Source organism: Felis catus, chromosome B1 (genome assembly GCF_018350175.1).
Source record: "Felis catus isolate Fca126 chromosome B1, F.catus_Fca126_mat1.0, whole genome shotgun sequence".
Lineage (NCBI taxonomy): Eukaryota > Metazoa > Chordata > Mammalia > Carnivora > Felidae > Felis > Felis catus.
Window position 1 is genome coordinate 161,027,083 of NC_058371.1, and position 22,351 is coordinate 161,049,433.

At 43.9% G+C, this 22,351-nt stretch overlaps 1 protein-coding gene across 1 annotated transcript in view; it reads left to right on the forward strand.

Moving 5' to 3' along the window:
- KDR (kinase insert domain receptor) overlaps positions 1-19,203 on the forward strand; it is a 46,758-nt gene extending 27,555 nt beyond the window's left edge. The window contains exons 19-30 of the mRNA XM_011281879.4: positions 897-1,010; positions 1,587-1,675; positions 2,728-2,881; positions 4,783-4,880; positions 7,293-7,415; positions 7,567-7,678; positions 7,877-7,976; positions 8,377-8,482; positions 9,584-9,735; positions 14,768-14,867; positions 15,601-15,686; positions 17,513-19,203. Coding sequence (XP_011280181.3) covers positions 897-1,010; positions 1,587-1,675; positions 2,728-2,881; positions 4,783-4,880; positions 7,293-7,415; positions 7,567-7,678; positions 7,877-7,976; positions 8,377-8,482; positions 9,584-9,735; positions 14,768-14,867; positions 15,601-15,686; positions 17,513-17,735 — 1,457 coding nt within the window. The 3' untranslated portion in view covers positions 17,736-19,203. The remainder of the gene's footprint in view (positions 1-896; positions 1,011-1,586; positions 1,676-2,727; positions 2,882-4,782; positions 4,881-7,292; positions 7,416-7,566; positions 7,679-7,876; positions 7,977-8,376; positions 8,483-9,583; positions 9,736-14,767; positions 14,868-15,600; positions 15,687-17,512) is intronic.
- The last annotated feature ends 3,148 nt before the right edge of the window (positions 19,204-22,351 follow it).

The window sequence follows — 22,351 nt, forward strand, 5'->3', positions numbered from 1 at the left end:
CCTAGGATTGGAGTATGTGAAAGATTTTCTCCTATAAAAGATAATGGTTGCACTAGGGACAAAAGGACCATGGGTGACATTTTAAACATTAAAAGCCTTGTAAACAATTGTTAATCCTAATGGTAATGGTGTTCTGGCCTTGTCGTTTTAATTTGGGGAGGTGGTGCATGTAAAGCTCTTAGCTCCAGTTGTGATGTGCTTTCGTTGATGAGGCACACTGACCCTTGGCCCATAGGTCTTATGCATTGCAAAGCCTTCTCTCTCTCTCTCTCCCTCCGCCTCGTCGCCCTTGTGGCTAAGGGAGTGTGCCATTCTGAGGTGGCTCATCGGGGTCTGAGGTGTGGATCGCGTCTGTGAATTAGAGGGACGTGTACAGGATCACTCTCGCAGTTTTAGCCTCATCGGCCTCATGGGCCAACTGGCCTTGCCAGCTGGCCCTTGTTAAATTTCCTGCTTGGCACCGATTGGCGGGAACTTCAGCGTAGCCCCTAACACATAAGGATATTTAATACATGGTGTTGCTTCCTTACCAGGAAGCACTGAAATAATCAGGCCCTAAGAAGCATAGTCAACCTGATACATGAAAATCCAATTTTGTAAAGGAAAGAAAATCTGGGCGTGATTCCATTTGCAGATGTATTCTCTGCTTTGCAAAAGACTTCACAATGGATTCCTTTAAATATCAAACATTCTGGGTGCACTTACAGTAAGAATTTGATTTAGAGTTGGAAAATATAATTTATATTTGACTTTTAATGCACTTAATCTGTAAATTGGGTTGGTTACAGCTGTGTTGTCCCTGGAGGGTGAGTTGTACACATGCATGCAGTGGGGGCACTGATCCTCTTAAGCTAATGCCCACATTTATGATTTCCCTGTTTGCTGTGTATTTGTAGAAGGAGCCACACACAGTGAACACCGAGCCCTCATGTCTGAACTCAAGATCCTCATTCATATTGGCCACCATCTCAATGTGGTCAATCTTCTAGGTGCCTGTACCAAGCCAGGAGGTGAGTATCTGTGGAGGGTTTTGGTTGCCTGATGATTCTGGCATTTAGTTCTCTGCTGGTGTTTCAGGGAAACCACTCAACTCCCATGGCCTTGATTTCCTTAACTTAGGATACTATGCCAGATTCCTAGATACGAATATATTTCATGGAGGTTTAATGGGCTCTATAAGTTCTTCTGGAACTTCTTGTGAGTTAAAAAATGCTGCCTCACTCTACTGCAGTTTGCTGCTTGTGTAATAGATGTTCAGATGAAAAAAGCAAACCTCTCAAAAAACTTGAAAGCAAAGACCTTAAGAGTAGTTCCCCCTGAAATGGAGTCCTCTTAGGTGATTGTGTTGAAAAGCAAGAGGGTGGATTTTCTTCTGAAATTTTGGTTGATCAGGTTGTGGGATTGCCTTTTGGAAAAAGAAAAGCTACGCTGTAAGGGCATTGTGACCCACTGATTTCTGTGATCCTGTCCCCAGTGAAAGGTTGTAGCATCTTCTATGGTATTTTCTTGTTCATCAGTGTATTAAACACTTGATGGGATACATGAGCGGAAACATTTTCCTCTCTGACATGCTGTGCTGTCTGCAGGGCCACTCATGGTGATCGTGGAATTTTGCAAGTTTGGAAACCTGTCAACTTACTTAAGGAGCAAGAGAAATGAATTTGTCCCCTACAAGGTATGTCATTTCTTAACTCAGCTCTGGTCACATTGTAAAACGGAAGAAAACACAAAGTGATACAGGTTAATCTTCTTTTGTTTAAAACCCCGTGAAGAACTTGTGAGGGGGCGCCTGGGTGGTTCAGTCAATTAAGTGTCCGACTCTTGATTTTGGTTCAGGTCATGATCTCAACAGTTCATAAGATTGAGCCCTGACTCGGGCTCTGGGCTGATAGCACGGAACCTGCTTAGGATTTTTTCTCTCTCTCTCTCTCTGCCCCTCCCCTCTTTGTGCTCGCTCTCTCTCTCTCTCTCTCTCTCTCTCTCTCTCTCAAAATAAATAAATAAATAAATAAACTTAAAAAAAAGAAGAAGAATTTGTGAGGAATCTTCTTGGCTGTTGTAACCTCTTTTACCTACTGGGGAACATACCTTCTCATGTTTTATTTTTTTGTGACTCTAATTTACTGAGCCATTATAGATGGTGCCTGAGGGGGCAGGAGGAGGAGGAAAGGGAAGGATGGAGAGAAGGATGGCTTTGGACTATTTTCTCTCTCTCCTAGCAGTATTTGGCCCCATGGAATGTCAGCCCCTCTGTAAAGAGCACCCTAATGTTGGAAGTGTATCTGGAATAGACTTGAAACAGGCATTTATCTCTAAGCTAAAGAAGGAGCAGGGTGCCTGGGTGGCTTAGTCGGTTAAGCGTCTGACTCTTGATTTTGGTTCTGGTCATGGTCTCGTAGTCCGTAAGTTCGAGCCACGTGTTGTGCTCTGCCCTGATGGTGCAGAGCCTGCTTGGGATTCTGTCTTCCTCTCTGTCCCTCCCTGCTTGCTCTCTCTTTCAAGACAGGTAAAAATAAACTTAAAAAATAAAACAAAGAAGGAGCTAGGCTTCATGGAAGAAAATTTATTATGTAGAACATTTGCCCAAAATTTCAGCCCAGAGATTCCATATTCTTGCAATTGATGTCCTTCTTGTCTGCTTTTAATAGTTACAATTATTTTTATAGTTTATTACATTTGAGACATCTTGTTTGTATTCAAAGAATTTGTTCATTTGCTTCATTGTAGACCAAAGGGGCACGATTTCGTCAAGGGAAGGAATACGTTGGGGAAATCACTATGGATCCGAAACGCCGTTTGGATAGTATCACGAGTAGTCAGAGCTCAGCCAGCTCTGGATTTGTTGAGGAGAAATCCCTCAGTGATGTGGAGGAAGAGGAAGGTACCTGTCATTGCTTTCTTCATACGTAACGCATGCTTTTGCAGAAAAGAGAAGGTGATAGGTGTTATGAGGAATTTTGTCATGGGAAAAGATCAGTACTCCCTAAAACTTGAAAGAGACCTGAATTTTGAGACTCCCACCATTCAGTCTTTCAAAAGTGAAGTGTGGAAGCCCTGAATAAGCAGCTGACTAGGTTGTGAGGCAAAGCACAGAGAGCCTGAGAAATCTCAGGACCCCACGAGGGCTAAGCAGTCGACTATTAAACCAGTGCTTTGAAACTATTGGTTCAACATGGAGTAGCGGGAGGGGCTCAGCGCTCTGTTCCTGAGGGACAAAGGAGGCTCTCTGGTGGTTGATTAGCCTCCCCATTACCCTCGGCAGTTCAGCCCCATCCTGCCTAAGTCACCAGCACAACACAAGACTTTCCATTAAGTATACCCAACCTCTCCGAGGTGGTGTAGGGGTCACCTGCTGTTTCTACCCCAGTCCAGGTGACTTATCGACCACACTTCCTCAGAGGAGTCTTGGTAAACATATTTTTCTTTATCCAGTTATGCTTCCAATGATATTTTAGTGCTCTCTGGGAGTAGAGCTGTATTCCCAAACTTCCAAGACTTCTTTCAGCTCCAGGATACACTATCTGCTTCCCTCAGAAGGAGCAGAGACATCTCCATAGATATAGAGATGGGGCTTCCTGACATCTGGCTCCTCTTGAGGCACGAGCTTAGAAGAACCCAGTCATGAAATAGTGGAAGAAACCTGCTTCCATTTCCCTTGACGCGAGGCTACAGATAGACCTTAAATCTGGCTTCTTCCTCTTAGAAGCCAAATGGGCTGTGCCAAGCTGGAACTTGGCCTAGAGGAATGTGGAGAGGCTATCTGGACCTCATGCAACCTGTGTCCCATCTTTCTCACAAAATGGTGGTCAGGGCACAGGAAACCCAAAGGATTGAGGAATTAAGTTGGAGTAGAAAGGGTGATGGCCTGGAATGTGTCCTCCCATTTCTTCATTTGGAAAATGGAAGGGTTTCACTAATTGTTCACTGAGCGCCCTCTAGCCCTAAGCATAAAGAAATCCTTGAGAAAATGGTTCACAGTCTTTTTAATACTTACAAGAATATTATTTCATGGAGTTTTCATTAACTCCGGTATTTGTCTCTAGGAGAGAAACCATGTCTTATCTTATCTGACCAAAGTCAAGAGATCATGTCGAAACACCCATTAATGTCTTCGTGTTTATTTGTACCAGTTGCACGGAAGTAAATACCACCAGTTTACGCAAATCCATCTTTCCCTCGAAGTTCCTGTCATCTCTCATTCATATCCTTGGAGGGAGAAAAAGCATCCTCTCAGCCCTGTTTTAAAGTGTTTACAGCACTTTCTCAGCTTGAAAGTGAGAGAAGTAAATATATTTCTGGTATTTTTAGTTATCTGTTGTCGATTATAATCCGACCTTTGGCCTTTGTCCCAGGACAAAGCCTGGAGAGAACAGATTCAATGACCCTGAATATTGTTGTTTTATTTTTAGAGTTCTTGATAGGAAACTATTGTTTATCCCTCTGGGTACATGAAAAAAAAAACAACAGTTTGAAACAGCAAACTTGAAAAAGTCCTCTCTCACCCCCTGCTATCTTTGCCAAATTTACCTCCCTTCTGCCTCCTGGATTTGCCGGTTCCATTTGACTAAGATGGAAAAACCAACATTTTTTTGCTAAGGAGTATGATGCAAGCTAATAATACTGGGATTCAGCAACCTTGCAGAAGATACAGGCATTTTCTGTCTGCTTCTGTTTCCAGAAGCTTAACTCCCAAGTTTTCAAATGAAGATTATTCTCACAAACTTAGAAACGCATAGTTTCTGGTGGCAATACTGATCTCTGTCCTTCTGCATCTTCCAACAGTTTCTGAAGATCTGTACAAGAACTTCCTGACCTTGGAGCATCTCATCTGTTACAGCTTCCAAGTGGCTAAGGGCATGGAGTTTTTGGCGTCACGGAAGGTAAGACTGCTCAGGGGGAAGCAAAGCGTGTCTTCAGATCACAGATTCGGAAGTAAGGTGTTCAGTGCCAGCCGCTGGTGTGTGTTTCAAACTGTAATTCATCGTCCACTCCTGGGCCTATTGGAAGAGTTCTGTTGGGGAGACCCCACTTCTGCTAACTTCAGGAGGTGTAGGGATTTCATGACATCAGTTCATGTGATCGACTGAACATCTACGAAGGGCAGGCGGTCTTGTAGGTACTAAGAAGACTGTGTGAACAAACAGGCAACAAGATAGGAGTTCACGTCCTGTCGGGTGGAGCAAACAGTGAACAATGTAAACAAGTCAAATACATAGTAGGTTGGATGGGAATAAGCACTGTGGGGAAAAATAAGCAGGAAAGGGCTATAGAGTATACAGGACTGGTATGTTTGTGTGTGCATAGGCTTCTGTGTTTGTGTACATCAGTTTTAAACAAAGTGAACAAGGAAGGCTTTATAAGAACGTGACATCTGAGCAGTGACCTGGAAGAGGTGAGGGACTGAGCCTTGCAGATATCTTAGTGTAGGAGAGTGTATTTTTAATTTATTTTACATTCATCACCATCCATCAAAAAGTATTTGTTAGTGGTATAATTAGAAACCAGGAAGGACAGGCCTTAGATGTGAGCGATTAAAAAAGCTAAAATTAGAAAAGTAGGCCAAACAAAGACTGAGGTGGGGACGTGACAAGTTACAAATATTCCAAAGGTTGTAAACACCACGGATTCCAGCCTCTGGAAAGGGTAGAATGGATGGTTTTATATTAAGCAAGAAAAATTCAAATTAAGTTTCAGGAAAAGGGATCAGTTGACAAAATGCATTTGCTGCACCCTCCTGGTGGGGGAAGAAAGACTTAATGTTTTTGCTTTTCTTTCTAAATTAGAGTGAAATCTCTAACCCATTTTTCTCTGAATCTGAAAGCTTGTCACAGCTTTTTGAGCCTCCAGATCTCAGATGTTTCTGTGGGGGGAGGTCTTGTCTCCTTTTTCCCAAAGGGAAGGATTTTCCTATGGAGAAAGGCCCTTTGCCTTTCTTGGAGATTCTGATTTTATTTCACTATTTTTTTTTTTTTTTTAAGGCCAGAGCCTGCCATTTGGTCAGGATATCTTTCGACTGGGAAGGGAATCGGGCAGGGGACCTTTAACTTTTCTCACATCTGTCGGCTGGTTTCTTGAACACCACCTGGTTGTTAGACTAAAAAAAGGAAGCTCTTTGGTTGGGGGAAAAGTAGGGAGGACTGCCTGTTTTTTGGAATCTCCTGTCTTGCTTGGTCATGCTTGCCAGTGTGCTTTTGAATATGCCTCTTTCATTAAAAAAAATTTTTTTTTAATTATCAGTTTTTGAGAGAGAGAGAGAGAGAGAGAGAGAGAGAGAGAGAGAGAGAGAGAGCGCGCACAAGCGGGGGAGGGGCAGAGAGCAAGGGAGACACAGAATCCAAAGCAGGCTCCAGGCTCTGAGAGGGTCAGCACAGAGCCCAATGTGGGGCTCAAATTTACAATCGGGTGACCGATTGAGTCACCCAGGTGCCCCTGAATATGCCCTTTTCAGAGGGAAGTACTATACAGACTCAAGGTGTGGGTGTTCAGCAATGCCTGGCTCCCATGGTCACTCCTGCATGGACTTCAGAATCCTCTGAGCCTTTCATTCATTTATAAGTGTTCTCTGAGACTCTATTTCCTCATGAATCTACCAGGTGGAGCTAAAGTTGCTCAGTAGTAGGAGGCTACATGACGATGTGGGATATCGGGAAGGGAGAAACTGAGCAAAGGAAAAGAGTAGAGAGAAAGCAAGAGGAACTCACTTTTCTTCTTTGGTGCGCCTGAGAGCCAACTTGACCATTGAGAGGCTGAAATGTCTTTTGTAGACCTTTATGATGACCCAACAATTTGAAAACAGGATGAGCCCCATGGGGCATGGTTTATCAGAGCTGCTCAGCTTCAGTTCCATGTGGAATGGGGAAACCAACAAAGGGCACCAAACCGATGAGAGCCCCTTGTTCCTGGTTTCCGTGCATTCATTCGAAATAACTTCCATTCTAGGGCCTCCTTAGAATAACAGGTTTTAACCGTATATGGTGCCAGGCCAAAGGGATATGTGGATGTGACCAGAAACACATTCTTGATTGTGTCCAAGAGAAGTCTATTTATGACTCCATGATCATGCTATAACTTAATTATTTAATTCCAGAGTCTGGGGCTGTTTATGGAATAAGCAGATGTGTGTGTCTCAGCGAAAGTCAGACTTTTTTCCTGAAGTGTTGATGAAAGACATTAGCCCAGTGCTTGTTAATCAGTTAGTTTTCTGATGTGGATTTTTTTGAGCATGAGGTCACAACAGATGCAGAAGAGATCAGCTGTTCTGAGACCTAACACACACACGATTCTTTTTGCAGTGTATCCACAGGGACCTGGCGGCACGAAATATCCTCTTGTCGGAGAAGAACGTGGTTAAAATCTGTGACTTTGGCTTGGCCCGGGATATTTATAAAGACCCAGATTATGTCAGAAAAGGAGATGTAAGTTTCAAAGATGAACCCATTGATCTGTTAAATTGCAGGATCCAAATTCCTCTTTGCAAGCTTCAGGACCTGTGTTGGGAACAAAGGAAGTTTTTTCTTCAGATATGTGCTAAGTTGGGTTCTGATTCCTTGTCTTCTACCCTCTTAGGCTCGCCTCCCTTTGAAATGGATGGCCCCAGAAACAATTTTTGACCGAGTGTACACAATTCAGAGTGATGTGTGGTCTTTTGGTGTTTTGCTCTGGGAAATATTTTCCTTAGGTAAGTCACTTCATTTTGTCCCTGCATCCATATTCCAAATAGAATGATATGAGTCAGTGGCCTGACACACACACACACACACACACACACACACACACACACACACACACATATATATATGATGTTCAAGAATCAGGCTGAGGGTTTTCTATAAAAGAAAATCAAATCAAATAATGTCCTATTCCTATTTTATTCTAGGTGCTTCTCCATATCCTGGAGTAAAGATTGATGAGGAATTTTGTAGGCGATTGAAAGAAGGCACTAGAATGAGGGCCCCTGATTATACCACACCAGAAATGTAAGACTTTGGAAGTGTCTTTCTATCCTTTCTTTTCTTACAAAAATTCTCCCTTCCCAGAAGACTTTTCATGATACAGACCTCTTTCATGACCCAGTCTGTGTCCTACTTGTCCCTGGAAGTCTTCCTTGATAATCTGAAGTAGAGAGTCATCTCTTCTTGAAACAACAACCCTATATCGATACCAACCAGTTAGCTCCTATTAGATGTTGATTTACAGCATTTTCTGTACATGATACTCCAAGTGTAGGACTCTGTGTTTTATACAGTGCGGTGTTACTGTTTAGCATCTGGGCTCATGGTGGACGTTTCATAGATGTTTACTCGTTCGAGTGTTTATTTTCAACGTCAGATGAGGAAGACGGAGGCAGTTAATGACATTAGTGTTTTGCTTCTCCAGGTACCAGACCATGCTTGACTGCTGGCATGGGGAGCCCAGTCAGAGACCCACGTTTTCAGAGTTGGTGGAACATTTGGGAAATCTGTTACAAGCTAATGCTCAGCAGGTTCGTGACCTCCACCCAAGAAGCGTATACAAGGGTTCCTCTCCTCCCTAGATCTCACGGCCACCACTCTGTCCTCTCAGCCTCTGAAAAAGGAGCCATATTCTTGCAGATCTGAGCAGCAATGATTTTTTAAAATCTATAATTTCTCTCTTAGATAGATGAGATCCTAATGAGGTCCTAATCCATAACCTGGGAGCAGACCACTCGTTCCTCCTGATGTATCTTTTTGTTGTCTTCAGATGCTTTCCTAAAGTTAAAAAAAAAAAAAAAAATCGTTGACTCACAGAATATCAACAATGGGTGGGATTTCAAGGAATTTAATATACTGTGCAGGCAAAACTGCATCTGAACCCTGCAAAATACGAGGCATTTTCCTTAGTAAAATCCCAGGCCCCCATAACTTTCATTGGAGGATTTTAGAATTGTTAACCTTTACCATTAGAAAGTTATTTAATCTCCAGTCAGTGCCTCTTACCACCAGGAATGGAAGCCAATTTCCTCCTGCTTTTCTTTTGAACAGGTAGGGAACAATGGGTCAAATCTGTTTTTATCAGTAAACCTTTTGAACGTTTAAAGGTATCAAATTGCCCTTTATTTCTTTCTCTTGATGAAATAATGTTAAATTGTGCAACCTTTTCTCAGAAGACCCATTTTCCTGCACATTTATTGCTTTTCTCTAGCCTGTCATCAGATTTTCCATCGCCTTGAAATGTAGAGGCTAAAATTGGATGATCTACCCTTTAAAAGACCTGGCTCGCGTAGGTAGGGCTTTGTGAAGAAATGATTCCTCAGCTCTCCGTGCTTTGCCGCTACGCGTATGGCCCCAGCCTGCTTTGTCTTCCTTGTAACCACAGTCCTCTGTGGCTCCCTTACTCATCTTGTTTTTACATTATCTCTTTTACCGTACTTTCATATACGTGTCCCTTTCAAGTGCCCTTTTGTTTTTGACAGACCATTTTGAATGTTGTCTTAAAGTTCTACATTCAGATATGAAAGCGACCTGCCCGCCAACCAAGAAGCCCCCTTGGCCTTTGTTTCTCATGAAAAGGCTCTTGAGGGGCTGAAGCCATAACAATAGCATCGCTGTGTTTGTTGTTTCAGGATGGCAAAGACTATATTGTTCTCCCGATATCAGAGACTTTGAGCATGGAAGAGGATTCTGGACTCTCTCTGCCTACCTCACCTGTTTCCTGTATGGAGGAAGAGGAAGTGTGTGACCCCAAATTCCATTATGACAACACAGCAGGAATCAGGTACTGTATATGGTCAACATCCCCTAGGGGAGCTGGCATGTCAAGGTTCTTTGAGGAGGGGATGGAAGGAAGGCGTTTTCTAAAGCTGCTGCACCCCACTTCCACATTTAACCTTAGCCCCAAGGCTGCTATAAAGGGAAGTGCTCCTTGAAGAGGGCCGGGGTAGGTGAGTTTCTTCCCATCTGTGGTCCACATTGCTGCCATAGCTGTTCCGTTAGAATTCTAAGCCCTGCAGCTGCAAATAGCTGGAATGCCATAGTTTGTTAATCTCCAGAAAAAGAGGCCAGTTTTATATAGACATCTGTATTTAAATTATCCCCATGTACTCTTTTATTAATGTGAATTAAACGGCTTAGGAAAGATTCAGGAAGGAAGAGTTTTATGCATATATGAAAACACACTTGTGCCTCTCTGGCTAGGGTGCAGTCTGCCAGGGGGATGTGTCCTGAATTTGACTGGACAGCACATCTTCCGAAGCCCCTCCCTAGTCTGACTTTCAGCATTTTATTTGCATAATGGGACTTCTGGGCTTATTTGAAACACATGCACTGCAGTCCTCGCCTGATTTGTAAAGGGGTTCTGAAGGCAGCTTCCTTTCTTCTCTCTCCCAGCACCTGTGCATGAGGCAAGAGTCGGTATGGTTTCTGCCATATAATAGTCAAATTGTCTTTTACTAAGCCTGGGACGTCGTGTCTTTGCTTTGTTTCTTTTCCCACTCTTGTGGGTGTTTTCTTCCTGTCACTGGACCCCCTGACAGCACAGTCCAGCCTGCCCTCTTGAGTGTGCTGTGGCTGCAGGGAGGGGCGCGGAGCTCTAGGTCCGCCAGGCTGCCAGGGGGTGGGGGGGGGAGGCCCCCTGGACCCCCTGACCCGTGGGATCCCATGGGGTGGCGGGAACACTGCCGGAGTGGGTAGAAGCTGACAGGCGAGCTGCCCGTCGAATCTGTGTCAAGAACTTTCAGCGTTTCTCGAAGAACTTTTCCTTACATTATCGGATTTTGCTCACGGGATAACTCTCAGCGTTAGGCCACGTAGAAACTATGATCTTTTCTTGATGTAGATGTTGAATGTGAGGCTCAGGGCAATCGCTTGGTGGAAAGAAAACTTGGTGGTTAAAGATCCAGATTTTAGAGGCAGGTAGAACTGGTTGGACCCCAAGTATGCCTCTTAGTGACCTGGCGCACATCTTCACTGGGACCCAGGTGAAGACACTGGTGTTCAAAAATTATTATTTTGAGAATTACATGGTATATTGTATTTCTAAGTGGCTGGCACTCAGAGCACTCAGTGCACGGTAGCGATTAAGCAAGCTGCTTAAAATCGCATCTCCCAGACAAATCCAGTTCCTCTGATACCTGTCTGAGTCCTATTGTCTGCCACACCCAGTGGGACCCTCAGAGAGAAAAATTAATGAGCTGAAAACCAGTAATTCCACTCTCACGCTTAAAAACCTTTAGTTCAAAGAGCTTGGGTGGCTCAGTCGATTAAGCGTCTGACTCTTGGTTTCAGCCCAGGTCACGATCTCACAGGTGATGGGATCGAGCCCTCTGTGCTGACAACGTGGAGAGACCGTCTGTTTCTCCCTGTCTCTCTGCCCCTCCTGCCGCCCCCCCCCCCCAAAATAAATAAACTTAAAAAACAAAACAACACCAAAACCCTCTAGTTCAAGCTTGGCTGGCCTTCTGGGGGTGGTAGTTATTCCTGCAACATCACTGCCTTCTGCCCGATCAGAAAGCCATTTGATCATCAGCCATATTCCTTGGGTTTTTTGTGACCAGGTGGAGTGAGGACCTGAGCCGGCAGCCTCTTGGCTCGCTTGGACGCTTTGCATATGGTGCCAAGAGTCGATGAGGTCATGTTGGTGTAATGGAAGTGCCGAACGCAATGCCGGATCTAAGTCAGGGCTGCTAACACTTATCCCCAGAAGCATGGACAAATGTGACACCACACTCTGAGCATAGGCCTGGCTCCTATTTTCTGTCTGTGATTTTCGAATTGGTCTTTTCCAGTCCAGTTTCTCTTTTAGCCAGCCATAATTTGAAAAATAAAATGGAAATTGGAATCTTTTGTCTGCACCCCCTCTCAGCTGCCTCCACCTTTTTTCCTTTTGTAAAAACAAGACTCCACAGTCACAGTCGAATCATCGGGGTTAAAAGAAACCCAGAATGGAGGCATCTGCACATGGCACACCTCATGCTGAGGCTCTCTTTGGGTTCTGCCTCCCTGGGGAAGACCAGAGATGAGGCTGGGGTGCTTCTCGGCGGACTTGTTCTCTCTCCTTTTTCACATTTCCAGTCAGGTCGGAAAGCTGAGGAGTCTTTCTCATTCGTTTCCTCTTTATAGTTTTCAGTCTCCTTGCATTATAAATAGAGCTGGACAGAGGCACTGCTGTGGGCACCGACCTCCTGATCCGTGGCCCCTTTAAATTATTTAAAAATATTTGTTCAACATTTATTTGGGGAAGAGGCTGAGAGGTGTGTGGGGGAGGGGGGGAAGGGGACGGATCGCTGGTGTCTAGACTCAGCTTTGCCTCTAATTTCCCGTGTGGATCAGCTCTGGCCCCAAGTTTGCATGCCTTCTGCAAGAAAACACATATTAATTGGACTCATCTTTCCATGAGGGCAGTTTGGGGACCATCTGTGCTTGCTCCATCATTTCCCCAGGGAGTTTCACCTCCTACTCCAAGCAGCTTATCAAAGATTTCTTTTCTCTCCCAGAGAAAGGTTTTGGCACATACCATTTTTCTTCATTTTGGTTAATTGCTGGTGATGATTAAGCGCTCCTGTGGATTGATGTCTGGGACTGCCTCCTGGCTAGATGTTCCTGAATTTGGCTGTGAGATCAGATTGCTTGAAATGAAACTGTCCTTTCTCCACCTTCTGTCTGTCCACTCCCCCGCCCTGTTCCCGCCGCGTGGTCAGTGGGTGCGTGGGAGAGAGAGCAGTGCTGTGCGCATAGTAGGTGCTCAACAAAGACTCGAACAATCACGTCCATTGTTCTTTTCTACTTTTTCCTTCCTGCTACTTTTCCAAGGGAGTCAGTGTGGAGTAGGGTAGCAAAACAAAACGAAACAATGGGCTTTAGAATCTGAAGGCCAATTTCATATCCCAATTCTAGCCATTTCCTCCCTAAGTCTCAGCTTCCTCGACTTTTTTCCAAGACAGCTGCATTATTGCCCAAGCTTACCCTCTCTAGTTGATTCTATATCCTGAATATCTCTGGGATGTGTCTACTTCTCCAAACCCTGTCGGCATCACCTTTCTTAGGCTGCCCTACTTTCTCCTAGATATGTGGAAAAGAGCCCCCTAATTGGTCTCATGGCCTCTATTTTCACCTTCCTGTACCCAGAGCCATCTTTCTAAAGGGCGCATCTGACTTTGTTAGTCTCAGGCTTCAAATCTTTCAGTGGCTGCTTATAACCCTCAAAATAATAATCCAGATATTTTAGTTTTGTGATTTTGGACAAGTTCCTTAACCTTTTGATGCTTCGGTTTCCTCATCTGAACTTGGGATAATAATACCCACCCCTGACAGGTACCATGTATGAAGGTGCTATGAGATAACAGTTGAGGAGCATTTTAGCACAGTGCCTGGCATGTAGTAGATTCTCAGTAAAGGATTCCTGGATCAGGGAATGAGCAAATGAATGGTTAACTATATGGTACCAATAGTTTTTGGCAATAGTCCGGACTGGACTCAGGAGAGGTGGGCTTTTCTCTCTCTCCTTATTTATTAGGTCCTCCTTTAGGTGGAGTTTCCTGAGGGAAGATGTCACTGGTGAACCTCATTCTCTTCTCTCCATAAGGGGAGGAACCAGCCTCCTGGGGCAGGGGAGGGAGACTCGATTTCCATTCTCCTCCTTTGGCTCAAGCAAGTCCTCACTCCACTTGGTCACAGAAGACACAAAGAATACGTAACATGTCCAGGAGCCTGCCTGGGGTGGGGGGCAGTATGCAGGGACGAGCGTGAAAAGTGAATTTGCTGTCCCTTGCTGTGAAACAGACGGACTTCCTTTCTCTCCACTTGGGCTGTCGGTGATCTTAACAGGATCACTCAAGACTCACCCAAAGCCACATGGTAGGGAAGGAGCACCCCCAGAAAACAGGTGATACGGTGTCTGACAAGTCCCATTCTTTGAACTTCTGAAGGAAGCTGGTATCCTTTGGAATTCAAGGAGGAAAACAAGCTTTGGCTGATAGAGCGTCGTTCCTTCTGAGAACATTTGCCACCCACCTCATCAGTCCTCCAGATATCTTAGTGAGGGAGAGAAAGCTATTACCAACACATTTTAGAGGCAGAGCCACCGAGGCAGAGAAATATTCACGACTTTCCCAAGTGTGTGTAGTCAGTGGTAGACTTTGAAATAGACACAATATCTCATGACTCTTAAACCACACTGCCTTTTCCCAAGACCAACAATTCTGTGGGCTGAAAATAGGGGATTGTGAGACAGCCCGCCATCCCATCTACGCACTAAGCCTCAATTACATGCAGAAGGAGGAGGTTGTCTCCAGATCCTGCTGGGTTCAGTGTCCTTTCCGAAACCCAGGTGAGATTCAGTAAGATCTTCAGGTGTCTCCTCTGCCCATCTTTCACCGAATGGTTGCTCTGTGAGCGTTACCTAGAAAAACGTTTCTGGAGATGGCCAGAAAGATGTGTAAGACTCGGCAGTGTGTTGAGAGCCCGGTGGAGGAACCTCAGGCCATCAGGAAGCCAAGCAGAAGGCGATCACTTGCTTTGCTGATGTTGTCTTTAGTCCAGCCCTGGTCCTCAGAAATATGATTCAAAGGAACGGGAGCTCATCTAGGCCCCTCACTTATATTATACTTTTAAATAGGCTTTTACAGGAAATTAAGCCTTCAATGTGCGCTAGCAGAGAAAGATTTTTGTTTTGTTTTGTGTTTCTTTTTCCAAAGGATGTTTTGAAGGTTGCTATTAAACTTGTGGTTGAAAGATAATGAACTTAGGTATCACTTTTGGTATCTGCAGCCAAATATACCACCACTAAAATATAAATATTTGTTCTTTTGCAGTCAGTATCTGCAGAACAGTAAGCGAAAGAGCCGGCCCGTGAGTGTAAAAACATTTGAAGATATCCCGTTGGAAGAACCAGAAGTAAAAGTAATCCCAGATGTAAGTACATCTTTTAAAAATAGTCTTAAAAACAATACAAAGGATGAAATGTTAGCTAGATAAATATTAGCCTAAGCGTTAGAGCCTTGGGGCCTCATTATAAGGCTGTCCTTGAGGGTATGTGTCATGGGCTCATTATGGAGGTGGCACTGATCAGCGCCCCCCTTGCTTTTTACATAAGTGCAGTCCCTGGCCCAAGTTTCTAGACAGTCTAGCGCCATGCACAATTCCACTCCAGTGTAAATAGTATCGTTGAGAAAAGAGGGATGGAAACAGGTCTCCTCAGCTGCTTCTTCCTAAATTCTTTTCTTCCGGGCCTGGGTTTACTACTAGGAAGGGGTTGTTCTCCTTGTAGCTTGTACAGTTGCGGGCTATGATATCTTCACCTCCCTCTGTTGAACCCTGGAGGGTATTGTCTGATAGATGGGTTAAGAAATCAATTTAATTGGAGCTCCTGGGTGGCTCAGTCGGTTAAGCGTCTGACTTCGGCCCAGGTCATGGTCCCACGCTTCGTGGGTTCGAGCCCCGCATCGGGCTCTGCGCTGACAGCTCAGAGCCTGGAGCCTGCTTCGGATTCTGTGTCTCCCTCTCTCCCTGCCCCGCCCCTGCTTGCACTCTGTCTCTCTGTCTCCCAAAAATAAATAAATATTAAAAAATAAATAAATAAATCAGTTTAATTAATTGGTCAGTGTGCACACTCATCAATTGTGCCATCTCATTGTCTCTTAAAAAGGACAACCAGACGGACAGTGGTATGGTTCTTGCATCAGAAGAGCTGAAAACCTTGGAAGACAGAACCAAATTAGCTCCATCTTTTAGGTAAGGCTCAGCCACATAGAAAAGACAAAGCTCAACAGGAATTTTTGGAAGGAACTTAGGACTTTTTGTAGGGACAGTTTTCCCTTTTTGTGTCTTTGGTAGGTAGTCTGATTTGCATCAGCTGAACCAATAAAGAACTGAAACTAATCAAACAAATAAATTACCTGGCATACCTAAAAAAGAATCTGAAATTCATTAGGGTATTTGGTCAGTTTTTATGAGAATTTATGAATACCAGGGTATTTTTATATTTATATGGTCAGTGGTTTGTATGGTACTGGCTAAATAACAAAGGTCATTGGATGCAACCCATCAAATTGAGATGATAAAAATCCTTGTGGACTCCGAAGAATTTTCAAACCTGTACATACGTGAGTGCATCTGTCTTTAGAAGTATGATGTGTATAAAAAAGAAAAAATAAATAAAATTAAATTAAAAAAAAAAGAAGTATGATGTATAAAAAATAAGCCAGTATCTATTTGTTTGAGATACTTAAATATTATTGGCTGGCTTATTTGGCTTATTGTTATTATTGGCTAATTTGTGGGGAAAATACAAAATTTCGCGTTGAATATGATTTCCCCCGTGTGGTTTTGTAGGAATTTGTAGTTGTTTTGAATAGACATGTCTGCTTTTAACCTAACAAATCAATGAAAATCTGTGTGAAAATAGCGAGATGAAGAGCAGTTACCTGTTTGTGAATGAGCTCACTCTAGGTAAGAGTAGAGAAGACTCTGATCTACTTGTAATCGAACCATTTTCTCAAATGGGAATACCTACGGGTTATGAGAGATGTTCACTTAAAGAAAACAAAAATAAAATGAGCCACTGTGCAATTTTTTGTTGGCTTTAGGCCCAAGGTAAGAAATTGTTCGAGCCAATCATGTGTGTCACTCATTGATTTAAAATGTGTTTATTCAGCAGTGACTATGTGCCAGCTACGATGCCATTGTTTGAGGCATTAACCTCATTTGACTGAGGTTGGATTGAACGAGAAATTGTATTTCTAGTTATTTGAAATAACTTTCAAACCATATATGAACATAGAGTGAATGAAATATTTTTTTGGTAGTTTTTAACACGGATAATTTGGTAAAACACGTATGCAGGGGGGAAAAGACCCGTACCTCAGAATGGTTTGAGAAAATGTAAATCCTGAAGTTTTACGCTCTTAGGCTTTGACATGATTATGGTTTGTCGTGATGCCATGCCACTGAAAACATTCTCTAGTTGCTGCTGAGTGATCCAGGCCCCCAGTCCTTCCAAAGAATGTGGTTTTGATGAGTAAAAAGCAGTTTTTGACAGTCTGGCTTGATTGCACACACACGCTTCAACGTATTCAAGTTTAAAGTTGCTCAAGAACTTTATTAACACCGTGCACATGCCTTGTAATCCCTAATTGACAGTGTGAGGAAAGCAGAAGTGGACTTTCAGAACCTCCCAATTTCCTTTCCCATCATGAAAGAGTCCCTTGGGCTCCTATCATTGTATACAAACCTGTCAATCTGCAAGGCCATAAAAACGTTCCGTTGGTTGGAGCCTTTGCATAACTCAGGAGAACTGCCTTTCATCTCCTCGCAGCCTTGAAAGACTTGGACCTGAATAAGAGGACTTATCTGAAACTACTAGCTCATGCTAGTACCTGAAAATAGACATTGTCCGAGTGAACCTGATACGCTGATTAACAAGTGGGAAAGATAGGGGTCGGTGTCTCCAGGGAGATTACAGCCCCCCCCCCCCCCCGGGGTCGAGAACGGGGTTAGGATGCGAGGGGCAAGGACTGCCTTCTCTCCGCCAACTCATTTGGTTTCCATGTCTTCCACAGTGGCCTGATGCCCAGCAAAAGCAAGGAGTCCGTGGCATCCGAAGGCTCAAACCACACGAGTGGCTACCAGTCCGGGTATCACTCGGACGACACAGACACCGCTGTGTACTCCAGCGAGGAGGCAGAACTTTTAAAGCTGGTGGAGATTGGACCACAAGCTGGCAGTGCAGCCCAGATTCTCCAGCCTGACTCTGGACCCGCGTTGGGCTCTCCTCCTGTTTAAAAGGAGGCACCCACGTCCCCCACTCCTGGAAATCACATGAGAGGTGCTGCTCAGATCTTCAAGTGTTGTTCTTTCCACCACCAGGAAGTAGCCACATTTGATTTTCATTTCCTAAAAAAGGACCTCAGACTGCAGGGAGCCAGTCCCCTAGGCATTTCCTAAGAAGATGTTTGTGACTCAAGAATGTGTTTGTGTTTTCTCCCAGTGTTGACTCTCTGTTTATGCGTTGAGAAAGCATGTCTGATGCCTCTTACTCTGGGTCTCTCCGTGGGTTATAACAAAAGGAGTTCAAGGAGTGGCTGCGTCTTTCATGAAGGGGCAGGACCTTGGCAGCTGACCCGTCTCTGTAAAACCAGAAGATAAACCAGGTGATGCGAGTGCTTTAGGTGTTGAAGATGGGAAAGACCTTGAGGGCTGAGTCTGTCCGAGAAGCTCTGTTTGGGACACGTATGGGACCCCAGCCAAGTCTTACGTGTGGGGTTTGGGTTGGCAGAAGGGAAGATGTTGGCTTGCTCTGAGAGCGGACCGGAGCTTTCAGATGCATTGTGTCGGCCCTGGTGGAGGTGGGCACGGGGTCTGTTAGGAAATGTAAAGGCTTCAGACGAGGTTACTGGTTTGAGAAGGTTGCGTGCTCTTCCCCGTTGGGCTAAATGAGAGCTCCTTGGGCTGTTTCCGACTCCTAATGAGAGTTCCTTCCGGACTCTTACGTGTCTCCTGGCCGAGCTCCAGGAAGGAAATGACGCAGCTCTGGCTCCTTGTCTCCCAGGCCGATCCTTTATTCAGAATGCCACAAAGAAAGGACATTCAGACGGAGGCTCCCTGTCGTGTGGAAGCGTTCTGACTGTAGAAACCAGCTTCTGGTTTCTTCTGGATGAATACCCACCTATCTGTCCTGATGCGATATGTCTGAGCCTGAATGCAGTAGGTTCCGTATCAAGCTGTGGTGTCAAAGCTTCAGGAAGGATTTTACTCTTTTGTTCCTTCTCCCCTCCCTGACCCTTCCCTCTCTTCGCACCCCTGATCGGTCAGCATTTTAGTAATTTGGCCTCTACACTCCAGTCAAAGCTGATTTGGTTTGTTCACTCTCTGAATGACTGTTAGCCAGATTTCAAAATTATTTTATCACCAAAGGTTTAACCCCATCTCTTGTATTATTTAGGCTTCTAACATGTAAAGCTATTTCTACTGGTTTCTGCCCTTGTTCTTTCCTTTTTAAAAAAGAAAATGTATTTTTCATTTGGTAACACAGTGTGAGATGCTGGAACCATGACTGTAAAACATGCTGTGGCACATATATTTATAGTCTGTTTATGTAGAAACAAATGTAATATATTAAAACCGTATATTATATATGAGGAACTTTGTACTATTCACATTTTATATCAGTATTATGTAGCATAACAAAGGCCATGATGCTTTCAGCAATAGATGCCATTTTATTAAAAAAAAAAAAACTGAAAACCTCCAATGAGTCCCTTTGCAAGGTTGTGTTTCTGTTCTTCTCATTTTGCTCACTTCTAAAGTGGAGGAGGGGGCGTCAGAGATAGTTGCCATGTGGTTTTGCCTTTTTGCTTGTTCCCTTATTCTTATAAAGGATATTTTCGTAAAGTAGTTTATATTTTTGAAACCAATAAATGTATTCTCAGTAAAAAAAATAACACAACAGTGTAATATGATCGCAGCTATTTGGAGGGAAAGTACTTCTGCCTTTACCCCTTCCTCTTTCATCGCGCAAATAATTCACGCACATGTGAACTCTCGTTATATTCTGAGCATTTTTGAGATTCTTAAAACATGGATGGAGAGATATGTTCTAAGCACTCTAACAGTATTTGTGGCCTTCCAGTAAACCCTGTGCCTGTCACTAAAGCCAACCGTGAAAATCAGAGAGTGAGAGATCCTGAGACAGGTGGCCAGACCCAGGCACTGGCGGGAAGTGTGGAGCCTACTTGTCGTTTTCAATGGTGTTTTACTCTATACTTAAAGTGTCAGGACATCAGACCCAATGCCGCCATTTTGAGTGATTATTTTACCTGAATTCGTTGTGTGATTATCTAAAAATCACTGGCATCCATGAGTGTCCCTACTCTTTGAGGTATTTTTTAATACAAGAGTTGTAATGTTTAGATAGTCAAATACACCTATCATTTTTTGTGGCTTCTGGGTTTTTTAATCTTAGTGCAGAAGTTTTTCTCAATGCTAAAATAAGTTCTCAATATTCTCCTATCACACTTATGTCCGTGTGGCATTCATTTTTGTATATGGAGTGAGGTAGGAATCTAGCTCTGTTTTCTTCAAGCGGTCATCAATCATGGCAGGACCACATTAAATATACCTCTTGATTAAATAACCTCTTTTCCTCCACGGTTGGGGAAATACACGTTGTACCATTTTCAAACCCTATCATCTCATGGAGGCATTCTGTACAGCTTTATGGTGGAGAAGAGGGTGGCCATGGGTGTCTGTGACTCCCGGGGCAGAGCTTACAGATGTGGGCTGTTGGCCGGGCTTAGTGGGTTAGGGTCTCTGACAGACTTTGTTTCACTATCCATCAGGCCTGACCTCGTCTTTCCCGTTAGGACGGTGTCATCCAGTAATGGAATGGAAGAAGAGTCTAGGCGATTCAAGATAGAGACGACCTCATAGGAAAAGAGAATTTTCTTAATTTTAGGAAAAAAAGAGATTCTGTTTCTCATAAGCAGCCCCTGGCGCTGTCTCCAATGCCTGGAATTTGGATTCAGCTGAAACTTCACACTTTATAAAGAAATGCTTTCAGCACCTCAGGCAGAATGATTAGGAGGTGAGGTTTGGCACTCTCCTTCCTCTCTCCTCTGTCTTCCGAGAGACCCTTGTTCTCAGCTCCTTTTCTCTCCTCATCTGCCCCTGTATTGAAGAGAACCTCGTGGCCTTTTAAAGTGCTTCCTTCATGGTCTTATTTTCAGAGCTTGAATTGGAGACATTTGGTGTATTTTAGGTGCGGCTCCGTCCCCGCTTGGCTCCTGGCCCCTCGCCTTCTCTCCCTTTTCTTGCTTTGTTCTTCTGCCTCCTTTCAAACTCCTCTGGCCCTTCACCTTCTGTTTCTCTCTTTCCGCTAACCTTCCTCTGCTCTGCTCCCTCCGGCTCCACCCCCTGCAGCCTCTCTCTTACATCATGGCAAGACAGAGCGAGCTGTGGGGGATTTAAGTTCATTACCCAACTAAGTTTTCCTATGAAGGCACATTCCTTTGTCTTCTTCAATGAAAGAAAAGAAGAAAAGTAAAAGTCCCAAACCCACAACATCGTAGTTAACCCTATTTTCCTGTTTCCCCCAGCAAGTCTTTCTACCTCTCACTCGCATATCAGTCTCCAAGATGATACGATGTAGGCAAACCCAGAAAACTAAAGCCTTTGAGAGACTGGCTTTTCAGATACATCTTTGCACATTTGCATGCCCTTTTCCTGTAGGGGCAGTAGGCGTATAACGTCTATGCTTTCTCCCATACGTAGTAAGCACCACGCAAAGGGGGTTCTAATCTGTTTTTATAACATTGCATTTTCTTTTTTTTTTTTCCTCTCTTTTTTTAAAATTTAAATTCAAGTTAGTTAACATGCAGTGCAGTCTTGGCTTTAGGAGTAGAACCCGGTGATTCATCTCTTACATATGACACCCAGTGCTCATCCTGAAAAGTGCCCTTCTTAATGCCCATCACCCATTTAACCCACCCCCCACCCACCCTCCTTCCAGCAACCCTGAGTTTGTTCTCGGTATTTAAGAGTCTCTTATATGATTTCACTCATATGTGGAATTTGAGAAATATAACAGATGAACATAGGGGAAGGAAAGGAAAAATAAGACAAAAACAGAGAGGGAGGGAAGCATTGCATTTTCTACATGAATTTCTTCCACAGAAGGGCTTATACATAAGTGAAAATCTGGGCAGTCCTTTTTTTTTTTAAATTTTTTAATGTTTTATTTAATTTTGAGAGAGAGAGGAACAGAGTGGGAGCGGGGGAGGAGCAGAGAAAGAGAGAGAGAGAGAGAGACATAATCCAAAGCAGTCTCCAGGCTCTGAGCTGTCAGCACAGAGCCCAAAGCGGGTCTTGAACTCATGAACTGTGAGATCATGACCTGAGCCGAAGTCGGATGCTTAACTGACAGCCACCCAGGCGCCCCTGGGCAGTCTTTTGAAAGCAGTTATAAGTCCAGTTGTTTTGGAATATGTTACAGAATTCTCTTAGGTGATAAATTAAAAAAGGCAAAAAAAAAAAAAAAAGTCATTTACTCTGGGTTTGATGAGAATACAGAGAAGTGGAAGAATCTAGGAGGAGGACCCAGAGAGAAGTCAACAGCCAGGGTGGCCAGAAGCTCTGGAGCGACCCTAGTAGAACACACCAGTCCCAGCAGAGGTCTGCTCAGAGATAAGGGCTCTGAGTTAGAAAAAAGTAGTCTAGGGACGACCACGGAGAAGGCAACTATTACGGTAAACTGTGATTCATATCAAACAAATATTAGTGAGAAGACATCAAACTGTGCCTTAGATTTTATTTTCTTCACAATACTACGGGTGACCTCTGTGTAACTTCTTGGCACCATTAAATTGAGTAGTTTCACTCAGATGTGTTTATTTAAAAATAGG